We start from the raw sequence: 14,191 nt of genomic DNA, 5'->3' as shown, positions 1-14,191 counted from the left end.
CAAGGTGGGTGCGTGGGTGGGGTTGAGTGGGTGAAAAAAAAAGGCAGATTAGAGTGGGGTGTGCATGTGTGTGTGTGTGTGTGTGTGTGTGTGTGTGTGTGTGTGTGTGTCTGTCGTGCTAGTGCTGGTGCTTTCCCCTTAATATGTCAAATTAGAGGAGGATGGAAAACCCACATCAACCAGGCATGAACAAGCCGGAGTTGTTCCATTAATTCATCTTTGTCAGAAGTTATGTTTGTATCGGGTCTCCATGCAAAACTTGACCTTCCCTGTATGGAAAACATTCTTTAACATTAACAAGCGATGCAAATGATGTCAGATGACCTTTCTCTCTTGGTGCCCCACAGTTACTAGCTGTTACTCATCCCTGGCATGTGTGTGTTTGTCTGTGTGTGTGTGTCTGTGAGTGCATGCATGCCCATGTGTCCCTGTGTAGAGCACCCACTGGGAGATGTTTCATTAGCCAGGGTGGTGTGCTCAGTAGCATGTAAATACTCGGCACAGTTTCAGACTTGTAGTTAAAAATCTGCAATGCCATCAGCAGTGTGGATGCTACTGCTTTGCACTTTGCCTGCTGTGCCACATTGACTAGTTTCACAATTGCGTTTGCGCGTCTGTGTGTCTGTGTCTTTATTATATTGAGAGCGCTTTCATAACAGCGCCTTTGATCATCTCTCCATATAAGGGCATGGGGCCGGTATTAAATTATAGTGTGTGTGTGTATTTCTGCGTGTTTTACTTTATCTTTATGTAGACCAAATGTTATGACAGTGAAAGCAACAGTCCCAGGATTTCTAAACAGATTTGGCATGATCTGCTCAACATATTCATTAAAATAAGGCTCAGGTTTATGGCTACGAGTCAAGGCTACCTTTAAATTTGAATTAATCTGGGAAGGGGTGATTTTTATGGGTTTAGGAGGAAAGAAACAGAAACTGACTCTAGAATAAATTTAAAATAGCAAAATCTGTGTGTGTCTGTGTTCACGTCCGTGTGTGTCTATTGATCTGGGTTGTGTGCAAGAACACAAAGAGACCCCTGAGAGAGAGGGGTCAACAGCTGCTCCCCAACAACCAATCAATTGCAGTGTATCAGTAAACATTACACTCTCGCTCTCTCTCTTACACACACACACATATATGCGCGCGCACGCGCCCGGACACATAAAGACAGCACTCTCTTCTCAAATCTGTTTCCATGGATACCAGATACAGGCGGCCAAGAGGGAGCAGTTTTCCAGCTTAAACTGTAAATATTGAATTATGATGGGGAGAAAAGAGACAGCAGTGCAGGGCAACGTTCCTGCCTGAATGATCTAAATATCTGGATAATCCTTTCATCTCTATTCACCACTACAGGAAATCTGGTGCATCATTCATGCTCATCAAGTTCAACATAAAAAGATCAATCTGTCTTACGGATCCAGCCACTTATGTGACGCTCTATTACAGACCGAGAGCTGCCCTCATTCCTTCATCTCTCCCTGCCATTTTGTGTGTGGAAGATCTTCATTCCCTCAAGTGGGATGCAAAGTAAATGCTTCCCTGTGCTTGATGTGCAGCGCATAAAAGTGAATTCAAACCACTTTAGCCGAATGCTGGGCTCCTCTGTGGTTTGATCAATGGGGAGAGGGGAGATTGAAAGATTGAGATGAAGACGTGAAGTAGGAGGGGAGAAAAAAACAAGTTAATTAATAAATGCTTTGGCAAATGTTTCAAGTGGGGGGCCACTAGAGAGCAAAGCAGAGATACAAAAGCTGAGAGGGAAAGCAAAGGTGAATGGCAGTAATTGATTTGGGGATCTTTATAAATATTATAATCGCTGGCATCTGCAGAGATAAAATACTAATGACGCACTTGTATTCATAACAGAGCTACGCAGCTTGACTGCGCCGTGAGTGAACACGCTAACCTTGAGCTGACATTGTGAGCAGCCGAGACTCACGGTCAATCAGCGAGGGGCTTCTCTCAGGGAGTCCACTAATCTCGCAGGGCAGTGGCGGGCTCATCAGAGCTCCGAGACCTCTGGGACTGATGGAGGTAATGGGGTGAGCTGAGAGAGTGGGAGAAGGAGTGTGTATATGGGCATCAGTGAGGGGGAAAAAAATAAAGAAACACAGTTGTGTGTGATGCAGACACAAATGTGCATAACCAAAGTGCATCTGTGCACACATGCGCATGTCTGTGTGTGTCAGAAGGTGCGAGGGCCGTGCTGATGGAATGAGAAGTTAATGGGACGTGTGACAAGGTTGATTACTGAGGCCTCAGTGATCTGACTGGGTTAATGAAGTAAATGGCTCTTTGGATAACACACCACTGGGGCCATTGCTCCAGATCCTGATACGCACAAACAAATCAGAGTGGCCTTTTCTTCCTTTGCCTTCCAACTATGACTTCCCTCACTGTGCTCGTGGCCATTGTGGGTTTTGAATTAATCTTGGTGCTACATTTCACATATTCTTTCATCCCAAAGTTCTCTTACAACACCCTGCTGCAAACTAGAAGACAAATAAGCCTATATAAGAGGTAAGGCAAACAATGGAATATTTTCTGTATGTGCAGCATTAAAACAAGGGAGCTCAGCACACAGTGTTCAGCCTCTTTGAAGGATTTAAGTGGCCACATGTAGTTTGCAAATACAGCCAGACTTACATATTCAAGAGAAGATGCGCACACACGCACAAACACGCAGACAAACAAAGGAAAGGAAAAGAAACACTGCGAGACTTTGTTCCCCATTTGAGGCTGCGATAGAGATTTTTCTAATGAGAGCGATAATGATGTCTGAGAAAAGACACAGACCAGAACAAAACAACAATACAGATGGGTGCTACGACAACAACAAAGACGCCCTAAATGCAGTTGACTGTGGACTCCCCGCTGGCTCTGTCTATGTGAAGAGATGACACTGCGCCCATCCCCCTGCTACTTATAAGGACATTATCATAATGTTGGCTCCGTACGAGCTCAGCTATCAAGTGGGCTCATCTTGAAGTCGTCCACAAGCCCCGGTGTACGCAGATGCTTCAGATGCCTGAGGAAGACAGTGGTGAACAAAAACATTTCTGCCCTAATATTAATTCAGACTGACAGCTCTGGCATCTAACAATGCAGCCCAGGACTGACAGCACCAATTTGACAAATCTCTGCGTTGGTTGTAAACACACAGCAGCACGGAAAATAATGATTGTCCTTCTGTTTGTCCTTCTGCTTTCTTATTGTCTTGTCACTACAGACATCTGCAGAGAATGAAAGGGGCAAAGTGAAGCATGTTTGTGGACCATGTGTGGCTGATGCTTTTGCAGTAAGTCAGTAGTTTAAAAAAAAATGGTGTGCAAAACCTGGCTTATGTGCTTCAATAAAAAAATAGAGGTGAAAAAAAAGTAAAAATACAAATGTCAGCATCTATTAGACGTATGAATAATGAATAATTTGTTCTGAGAAACAGATATTGTTTGTCACGGCTTGTGTGAACCTTCACACCTCAAACATCCACCCTACAACATCCTGTTGTGTTATAACTGTGCATGTGGTCAGATACAGCTGCATGTGTATGTGTGTGTGGTGTATGTGTGTGCATGTGCGTGTGTGGGCCTGTGAGAAAGAGTCAGAAACATAAAGAAAGAAAGAAAGAGGAAAACTCCCTAGATGACAGAACGCAGCCACTTCCCCAGAGACTCTGTGAGTAAAAAGAGGACAGAAACCTACAGCAGCAGGTGTGTGATACAGCACTGACTGTGATAGCGCTGAATCATTCATCCCTTACACACTCGGTGACACCATCAGGGATCTTTTTTAACCTTTCATTTCTGAAGTATTGACCCAAAACACTACACATAAATCACTAAAAAGTGGAACAGAGCAAATGATGACCAATGAAAAAAGACCAAAAAAGAACATCCGGTGCGCATCATTCAACATTTTGGGGCATATTCTCGAGGCAAACTTGAGATTATGACACTGCTCTTCTGCAGAAAAATTGGCTTTTTCACTTCAACATTTCACTCCATCAACACATTTTCTATTCGGCATTTTGAAGAGACATGCATGGTTTGTGGGTGGCAGTGACTTAAAAGAAATCTGTGAGTGTGTGTAACAGCATGTGTGTTAAATGCAAATTTTTAATAAGGGCGAATAAATGTTTATTTAATTTTTTTACATCTCTGAACAGGTCACCCAAAATGCATCCTCCTCACACTCTTGTATAGGCAAATGAGCAGATTATCATAGCTGTGCAATCAGTGTAAAAATTGTTTCTGAGGAAGAATTAGGTGGCCACATACCACACACATATACACACATAAACGGCATTTGGTCTGCATTTGTTGTTTACTGTACATTGTGTTAACACTGTCCCATCTGAAGCTGCTTTCCAGCAGCAGGATGTGGTGGCGCGACACGTCCTCGCTTAACAACACCCACTTCCTATGAGTTTGATAAACAGCTTTGTGGTTTCACTCTCCTCCTGCCCGTCAAACAGAGGTATACACACACACGCACGCGCACACACACACACAAATATGCACACACCCGCTCAACAGCATCACCATCTGCTAATGTGACACATAACCAGAGTGAGTTATTGTTGTGCATAATGTTACCCATAGTGTCATGTGATTTACAGTGACAAACTATACAAACGCTACCAGAATCACTTAAGTCTCTCTTCATCCGCAGCCTCACCGAGACACTGAGGGGAATGAGCGCAAGAATGCCTTTAAATCATGGCAGAATTAGTAGGCATCAATATGTCATATTTGTTTTAAAGCAAGTGATGTAAATGGATCTGAGTTATGTCAGCCGTGGTCATTAATGTCCCAAGCCCCTCCCCCCACGTGTGTTCCTAAAGTTTGATTTTAAGCTAGTAAAGTCTTCTCTTCTCTTCTCTTCTCTTCTCTTCTCTTCTCTTCTCTTCTCTTCTCTTCTCTCTTTTCTGCATGGTTGCATGGGCACATACGGTCCTGTCACTCACATCTGGGAGCTGTCAGATGAATGTGCACACATCTGAGAGGAGAATGAGGGGTGTATTAGGCCTGCTGATCCTTCACACCCCTCTTGTCAAACTTAACATAAAAATGAAAGTCAGTGGCGAGTGTGTGCGCGTGTGTGCACGTGTGTGTGTATGTGCGTGTGAGGCAGCAGACGAGGAGGGTCAAAGGAGAAGAGCCATGCCTAATCCTGTGGGATGTGAGGGTATCTCACTGCGTATGGAGATGAGATGTAGAGATGTGCTCAGTGGTGCATGGATCACAAAACCTTCCTAACTGACAGAAGAGACTCCCAGGAGACAGATGTCAAACTGCTAACTGGTGAAAGAAAAATAAAGGGGGCAAAAAAAGAAAAACTGTGAGGAAAATAACAGTACTGCATGTTGCATCATAACAGTAAAATGTTAGATATGACAGAGGCGAATGAAGCTGGAACTGAGATAGATCTCCCCTTCACTTATTATTAATCTTAGTAGTAGTAGCAGTATTAGTATTGTTAGTATTATTAATATTATTATTGTAATTTAACAAATCTTTAAAAATCCAGTGAAACAAATCCAGAATAAATAAATCATGCTGGGGGTTTTTTATTTGGCTCTATAATTTGGTTCGCGGTGGTGCTGGACAAATAAAATCGGTAGGTGTCGCTGTTGTTCAATTTAAATTTAAAGCCTTCTCTAACCCGGAAAGACTACTTGCGGTCTTTAACAGAGCAGGAAGTGCCTCAGCACGACACTGACAGTTATTTATCATGGCGCTTGATGTGAAAAGCAGAGCCAAGCGGTACGAGAAGCTGGATTTCCTCGGAGAGGGTCAGGTAGGGGGAGAAATATTTAAGAGATATGTGTCTTTGCTTTTTTCTTCGCACGTCCTTAGACCGCTTTGTTTATTCGGTAGAAAGCACGATGGCGAGCTAGCAAAGCGTTAGCTGGTTGCTAATGTCAACAAAGCCTCGCTGGTTCATGCTGCTCTGCTTCTTGTGCCAGTGAATTTCACCAAAATAAGTAAAAAATAATAAAAAAAATAACTTTTTGTTTTTTGAATGTGTTTTTTCTCTGCAGTTTGCCACAGTGTACAAAGCCAGGGACAAACTGACCGACACAATAGTTGCTATTAAAAAGGTAAAAGAAACGAGCTGCTTTAGTGTTTTACTACTACCATTCACACTGTGTGTTGATGAGCCGCAGTAAACATTTATCTTTCCCTTCAGATTAAGGTTGGCCACAGGACTGAGGCTAAAGATGGTAAGTGCTGGGTCCTATCAATATGCTGGAGCTCATTTTCATCCATTTTGTACAATTTTTTTTTTTTTACGTATTTATTTTTTTATATAGGAATTAATCGGACTGCACTCAGAGAGATAAAACTGCTGCAGGAGCTCCATCATCCGAACATTATCGGGGTAGTTAAATGTTCATCGCACATCATCATAATCTTGTGTTACTTGTATCGATTGTATAGGAAGATACCTTAATCTTTCTATATTGTGCAGTTTATGTATTATTATTTTTTTACCTAAATATTGTTGTTTTATGTGTGTTGCAGCTGTTGGATGCTTTTGGACATAAATCAAACATCAGCCTGGTGTTTGATTTCATGGAAACAGACCTGGAGGTGAGTAGAGACCTAAATAGAAATGTGGAGGAATTTCATACACAGTGTTGGTGCACTTTTAAAAAATATTCACTTTTTTATTAGTTTGTGTGTGTGTGTGTGTGTGTGTGTGTGTGTGTGTGTGTCTTTGCTTTGGTGCTTCGTAGTGCTCAGTTGTCATTGTATAAGTGGGAGCATTTCATTCACAATTGTAACTAAAAGCATTATGGGACATTATAAAATACAGTTAAATCAACTGGCAGTATAACAATGTGCTGTACTGTTCATCAGTGTAAATATGTTTAAGTAAAAGCATAAAAAAATGCATATCACGGCTCCAAAAATATAACTTAGAGATTTGTTTTTAGTCAAACAAATCTTATTAATTGTTCCTATATCTCCGAATAACAAGGAAAAGGAAACATTGAGGAAAAGAAAAGGTATAAAACACATTTAACAGTGTGAATATCTTAAAGTGTAATGCATGCCTGCATTACTAGCTGCAATGACTATATACCTACACAGATATACATACATCTGTTCTCTAAATCCTTAAAATATTTAAGCAAAAAATAAACTATGAATAAAAAATAATACAATAAACCTTTCCTTAAAAACAGGAAGGTTTTTTCCCCCATTTTAAGAACAATTGCACTAAATATCATTATTCTCGCATCAGTTTGTGAGCAAATAATAATTTAGGCTTTCATCTTGTTCCATTCACACATTTACTTTTACATGCTACTAGGGCTGCTCGATTATGGCAAAAATGATAATCACGATTATTTTCACTGAAATTGAGATCTCGATTATTTGACGATATTTATTTAACAATAACAATGTATTGAATAATGGCTTTAAAGATTGTCAAAAAATAATATAAAATAGTGTACAAATACCGATAACAGTGCAAATGTTTGCAATATATAAAAAGAATAGTTTTTCTCTATGCTCCTTCATTGTTTGATCGTATGTCACTTTCTCTGTCTCTTTTATTTCTTCCTGAGCAGCTGATACATTTTACTTCTCGGCTTTAGTCACCAAGGAAGAAAAAAAAATTGTCTCAAAAAATAATTCAAAATGTTCATATTAAACTCGAAATAGTATTTTGATAAAAAACTTGAAATAAGTGTCGTTGTTATTTTCTCCACAACTCTAACTTCTCTGTTAGAAAGGGGTGTTTGAAAGGCCACAAGCACAACAACCAGCTGATCCGAGCACAGTGTGAACGAGTAAATAGTAGGGGTGCAACGATACATAAAATTCACGGTTCGGTTCGGTTCGGTTCGATACTTTGGTGTCACGGTTCGATACTTTTTTCGATACAAAAAAATGTTCATGCCTTTTTAATTTGTCATTTATTAAAATTATAAATATATATTTTAACTCAAAAGTACAGTTTTTAAATGTAATGTTGCTGAAATAACAAAATAATTAAAAAAAATAAATCTATCTGATCGAGAAATCACTCATCTTTGGAAAAGAGAGTTTATTACAGAGAAATGGCTCTTTCCAAAATAAAAGCTATACTATACGCTTCTTCTGGACTATATTCTCAGCAGCATATTAAACATATCAGGTCCCCATAAGGAGAATCATGTGCTAACGGCTGTCTAAATGACTCGGGTAAAGTTTGTAGCATGCGTGCTTGTTGTTTTTGTCTGCTTCCACTTGTCTTTGCACTAGGATGATGTCGGCGTAAATGTACAATCATATTTGTTGTGTTCCCATTAGTGCTGCCAGCGTTAATCTTGTTAAAATGACATTAACGTCATAACGCCGCAAATCTCCGTTAACGAGTTACCGCAGATCGCCCAGTGTGTGGGGCTGGACAGCGTCAACATGTTAACGAGCTAACTGCGCTAACGCACTAGTTCCCAACAATGTAATTGAGCATTGCGTGGCACATTCAACATACTGTTTTACTTTTGTCCATGACGCGCTTACCATCAGGGTCATACTTCACATGAAGACCAAAATAGTTCCAAACGCCAGATCTGAATGAGGGTGGGGGAGGTTCAATTTCGGGTAGCTCTGAGGCAGTTGCCATGTTGCAACAAGCTTAACTTCTGTCTCGCTAGCTTGCGCTGCGCTCAGTGGATCTGCACTGACAGTGTAGCCTAGACGGAGTAGTCGAACGCAGATCCACTGAGCGCTCAACACAGACAGCATCATCAGAAGAAAAGTTGATAAAATAAATAAAAAAAACTTGTATTGTTCATACATATGCCTACCGAACTGAAAGCACTGTATCGAACATTCAATACCGATACGAGTATTGTTGCACCCCTATTAAATAGAATACATTTCTTATCTGTAGTTAAATATTAATAATATAACATTTAGAGTTCTTAAAGTCACAAACAGACTGCCAAATCTTAGACTTACTTATTTTATTTTTAGAAACGTCTTCCAGCACAGTTTTGCCTAAAGAGTACAGTATTGTATGATATTATTTTATTTGTTTGTTTGTAACAAAACCTGAAGATGTCATGTTTTGCATTATGACTGCTTCTGTGTGGAGAAAATTTTTCAGTCATCTCTAATCTGTTAAATATTTCTTTTAAAAAAAAGTTTTCTTTTCTATGCTGCAGTTCCCTTGTGGGCCAGCAGGTGGAAATTTTACCCTTTGTTCACATTCGTAGTGTAAGGTCAGATTAAAGTCGAGTATCCAGGAAAGCATGAACAAGAGGTCAAACAAAATGTCACCAGTGCTAAGCTAGGTGTTACTCTGGCTTTTATTTGGATTATCTAAGCATAAAAAGGCTCCAAATAGGCGCCCACCAGTAATGCTTTAGACCCTAATCGAATGATGCAAAATAAGATAAACGCACTTAAAAATAATCAATATCACTCTGCTTTTGGCTGCTCAGTGAAGTGATGCCATTACAGGCAGCAGAAAAACAGGATGCACATGAGGGTGAAATGTGATGCTGATCTTATTACCGGTGCTAAAAGCCTATATTATAAAAGCCTATATTATAAAAGCCTATATATTTTTGGACTGCAAGGTTAGCTTTAGTTAGACTCCTGCATTCAAAGGTGATGATGGTTCTTGTTATGAAGGCTGAACTGCTCTATCTTGGATGAATTCTTCATATGGATATTTTCCAGATGTTTTTGATTGTCTCGTCAGCTCAGAAAAGTGTATTTTAATTTTGTGTGTGTGTGTGGCCTAGAGCTATGAAAAACCATGAATTAATGCATGGATGTTATTAATTATGAGAAGTCTGGCTGTACGTATGACTCTTGGTCTTTGTTTTGTTGTTTTTAAGGTTATCATCAAAGACACTAGTTTAGTCTTAACTCCAGCCAACATCAAAGCCTACATCCTCATGACTCTGCAGGGATTAGAGTATATGCACCAGCACTGGGTCCTACACAGGGTAAGAAAACTTGTGTGCAGCATTTACACATAAATATGCTCATGTCTAATTTGTAATTTAGATTTTGGACCTTTTCCTCTTAATTTTTTTCTTTTTTTGTGCAGGATCTGAAGCCCAATAATCTGTTGTTAGATGGCAGTGGGGTGTTGAAGTTGGCTGATTTTGGTTTGGCCAAGTCTTTTGGCAGCCCTAGCAGAGTCTACACACATCAAGTTGTTACCAGGTCAGATTAGTCTCCATGTTACCTCATTAAAAATACAGAACTTCTCCAGAGTTACTCTCATTAGAAATTCTTCAGAGCTGCAGTATTTTTTTTTTTTATGTTTTCCATGATTTAATCAAACATTTAACCAAACTAGGACTGGTTAAATGTGACAGAATTATACTAAGAAGTCCAGGTTGCAAGGTCTGTAAAATATGTCTCTATTTATTGTTCATTCATGTCTTTCCCAGGTGGTACCGATCACCTGAGCTCCTGTTTGGTGCCAGGATGTACGGTGTGGGTGTTGACATGTGGGCAGTGGGATGCATCTTGGCAGAGTTGCTGCTTCGGGTAAATAAACCTCACTTCAAAGATATGAGCAGGTAGTCTCAGGGGACGCAGCTATTTTCATATTCATGCTAATGTCTCTCTACACTCCCGTTTGCTATAGGTTCCGTTCCTTGCTGGAGACTCGGATCTCGACCAGCTTACTAAGATCTTTGAGGCTCTGGGAACACCCACAGAAGAAACGTGGCCTGTGGGTTTGTTTGGTTTTTTGTTGTTGTTGTTGTTTTTTGTTTTTTTTTACAGTTTGGCCCAATTTTGATGAGATGTGGGGATTCTTGCTTACATTGTATTGTTATATCTCTTTTTAGGGCTTGAGTAGTCTTCCAGACTACGTGTCCTTCAAAATATTCCCCGGCACACCGCTGGAACATATATTTAGTGCAGCTGGAGACGATTTACTTGAGCTGCTACAAGGTCTCTTTACCTTTAACCCTTCAGCGAGGACCACAGCTTCACAGGTAATAAGCTAAAGCACTGTAGCTGTTCTCAGTTTTATATTATTGACCAAATCATTTAAAATTATTTTTAGATAAGTTTTAAAATAAGAATATTAACATTCTTACACTGCAGTCTATTTGATGATTGCTAGATCGGCTTCAGCACTGAAACCCTGTTGCTTCATTTGTAGCTCCCTCAGAATTACAGGCCTCGCTTCAGGCAGTACGACTCTCATTGTGATCAGCCGGTGAAGAGTGTCCTTTACTTTAAGAGTGTAATGCAAAGATAAACCACTAATAGGCTTGTAAAATTTGACTTTACAAGACTTGCAAAACAAAAAGTAGACATTTCATCTTCGTACAAGTCATGATGTGGTTGCCACACAGCTTTGTGCTAGGAAAAATAAATAAATATAAATATAGCTCCCACTGGTTGGAATTCGTCCTTCGAAGTTTCTTCTGTCCAAATTATAACCTTTTAAATTTGAGTATTATTTTGAAACAAGAACATCACAAGGATTTAACTCTGGAAAGAAGAAGTGTTGGTGAGCAGCGATTGTGTTAGTGAAATGTGTAGTGTGAAGAACTTCTTAGTAGTAGGTGTAAGCAGTAGGTTGTTTGTTCTTTCTCAGGAGTCTCAGTATATTAGTAAAACTCGCTATTGTCTGATCCAGGCGAGTGAATGCGCTCTGCATAGCTGGTGCTCTCCCAGTGAAAACTGGTTTCTTCTCTAGTCCAGTCTCCAGTCTTCTCCAGAGCCTGTTTTCATCACCTGTGACAATCCCTGACACAAAAACTCGGTCAGGCTGACACAGGCAGTGTTGGGGAGGTTACTTTTAAAATGTATTCCACTACAGATTACAGAATACATGCCCCAAAATGTATTTTGTAACGTATTCCGTTACGTTACTCAATGAGTGTAACGTATTCTGAATACTTTGGATTACTTAATATATTATCATGCTTTTTACAACTACATGAATGTACTATTGCTGTGATTTATTACTATTACTGAAGGATACTCGGCTGCAGTGCTTATGATTATATTTACATGCTTCCAGCTCCCGTTTCTGCTCGGTGACAACTCGTACTTTTCGACTCTTTTTCTCCCTCCCTCGCGCTCACAGACACATAACGAGTGTGGCAGTCCATTCTCCCTGCAGCATGGACTACACTGCCCATGAGGCTACATTCTTTAGAGCGATGCCTGTAACACTCTGCCTATTGCCTTCATATTAAATCATTTTTTGAATAATTTTTTAAAATATTTCTTCACCTCATTATGCGGGCTGCAAGTAGAGGTGACATGGGCCGCGAGATTGAGACACAAGCATTAGAGCCTCTTAATGCGTGTTTTGTTTGGGTTTCCACCAGTGTGGAATTACCAAAAATAGAGAGCATAGCCGAACATATGAAACAGGAAAAGACCGCCGTGTAATCCATTTATTTCAACAAAGTAACTGTATTCTGAATACCACCTTTTTAAACGGTAACTGTAACGGAATACAGTTACTCATATTTTGTATTTTAAATACGTAATGGCGGTACATGTATTCCGTTACTCCCCAACACTGGACACAGGAATTAATGTTTGCCTTCTGTTTGAGCAACTTCAGTTTTATTTACATAGCACCAATTCACAACAGTCACCGCAAGGCACTAAATAACTCATTATATTAGAGAGAAAACCTGAACTATCTCATTTTGCATTAATCATAACCTAAAGGACTGTGCTTCTGCATTGTTCAACAACTGCATTAATGACACATCTTCCACTTTCTCTATTACACATCTCAGTAATAAGAAAAAAAAACCAGTTTCTTGCATCTTTGATTAGAGACACAACTCTGATGTTTGATGACACAGATGTATAAAACGGTGTTTTCCTTTATTCTGCAGGCTCTAAAGATGAGGTACTTCAGCAATCGGCCTGGTCCCACTCCTGGTCCCCAGCTCCCCCGGCCAAACTGTTCGGCCGAGGCTTTGAGGGAGAAGGAGACAGTCGGTCTCAAGAGAAAAATCGAAGGCCTGGAGACAAGTAAAGACCGTATATGATCTCATATTTGCACTAAATCCACTGTGTGTGTCCTTAATCCACAGAAGACCACCCTGACTCTGGGTTAAATATTTTCTCAGTCATGTTGTTTATATTGTGGTTTGAGCAGCAAAAACGTGAGGTGTCTGCGACACTCGTTTGAGGCGGACTTTAAAGGGGCTGAATATTTTAGAACACTGACCTGATTTTTTTTTTCTTCTCTTTTTTATATCATGTTGTGAGTTTTTTGACTGCTTCTCGCTGAAGTTAGAAACCTAACCTAGCAATTCAGCGGGTGTTGGCTGTACATTTAGCTGCAGTTACAAATTCAGAAAATACTGAATTCGAACACGCGCCCACAGTTTCGTGGCTAGTGGGAGGGTATGTTTTACTAAAGTGGAACCTTTTAGTGTCACTGGGAGGTTCAAAGCTTTTCCAGCTCCTCTGTGGTTTGGAAAATATCTGGCTTTGACTTTTGAAACATTTATAATAGAATCCTTGGTGCCTCTTGGTAGCGCGTTGCTCATTATAGGCTTGATTTGAGCATGTGGCGTACATACACATAGAACAGAAATACGTGTCTATCTAATCTAACTTAGGTTTTTTAAGTTTTGTTTTTTTTTCTTCTTTTTTAAATAATGTTTATAACAAAATCCTTTGTGTTATTTTCAGCTGCAATGAAGAAGAAGCTCATTTTCTGACCAGGGACCGGGTTAAATCCGAGGATCACCACTGCATGGCTCAGCTTCCTGCATTTCTCAGGACTGTCCACTGGAAAAAGGAAAAGGAAAAAAGTCTATAACCAGTGGAGGCTCCCTCACACGTGGTTGACTTTAGGACATTTTAGAAGTTGTAGCCAGCGTATGTGAATTGTTAACTCTAAAATATTCAGCATGCTGCTGTGTCCAGATGGCCAGCGATTGATCTTCAGCAGACTGCTGTTGTCAGTAGCGTTGGCTCTGGTCCTCCTTCACTGATGCCTAAACTCTGTGAGCCTGTGGGGAAAAACGTCTATTTATGTGTGTGAAAAAGAAAAACAAACCAACATGTGAGGATTTATTTCATGTGAATGTTTTTGTATTGTTATTATTTTGTATGTCACAGCAATAAAAGCTGCATATGCTCATGTTGAAGTTTCCTGTTTGGATTAGAGATGTGCTGAGGTTGGTAGTGATGGTTTTATTAATAGCCTGTGTGGTCAAA

At 40.0% G+C, this 14,191-nt stretch overlaps 1 protein-coding gene across 1 annotated transcript; it reads left to right on the top strand.

Annotated features, from left to right (window-relative positions):
- The first annotated feature begins 5,699 nt into the window (after positions 1 to 5,699).
- On the top strand, positions 5,700 to 14,099 carry cdk7 (cyclin-dependent kinase 7). The gene is made up of 12 exons (XM_063489692.1): positions 5,700 to 5,804; positions 6,049 to 6,108; positions 6,198 to 6,231; positions 6,322 to 6,389; positions 6,533 to 6,601; positions 9,856 to 9,966; positions 10,071 to 10,189; positions 10,420 to 10,519; positions 10,620 to 10,706; positions 10,825 to 10,974; positions 12,853 to 12,991; positions 13,661 to 14,099. Exons 1-12 carry the CDS (start codon positions 5,739 to 5,741, stop codon positions 13,687 to 13,689), a joined length of 1,032 nt encoding a protein of 343 aa, XP_063345762.1. The 5' UTR covers positions 5,700 to 5,738; the 3' UTR covers positions 13,690 to 14,099.
- Positions 14,100 to 14,191: the final 92 nt, after the last annotated feature.

This window comes from Pelmatolapia mariae, linkage group LG12 (assembly GCF_036321145.2).
Source record: "Pelmatolapia mariae isolate MD_Pm_ZW linkage group LG12, Pm_UMD_F_2, whole genome shotgun sequence".
Taxonomy (NCBI): Eukaryota; Metazoa; Chordata; class Actinopteri; order Cichliformes; family Cichlidae; genus Pelmatolapia; species Pelmatolapia mariae.
This window is presented reverse-complemented; position numbering and strand designations above follow the sequence as displayed.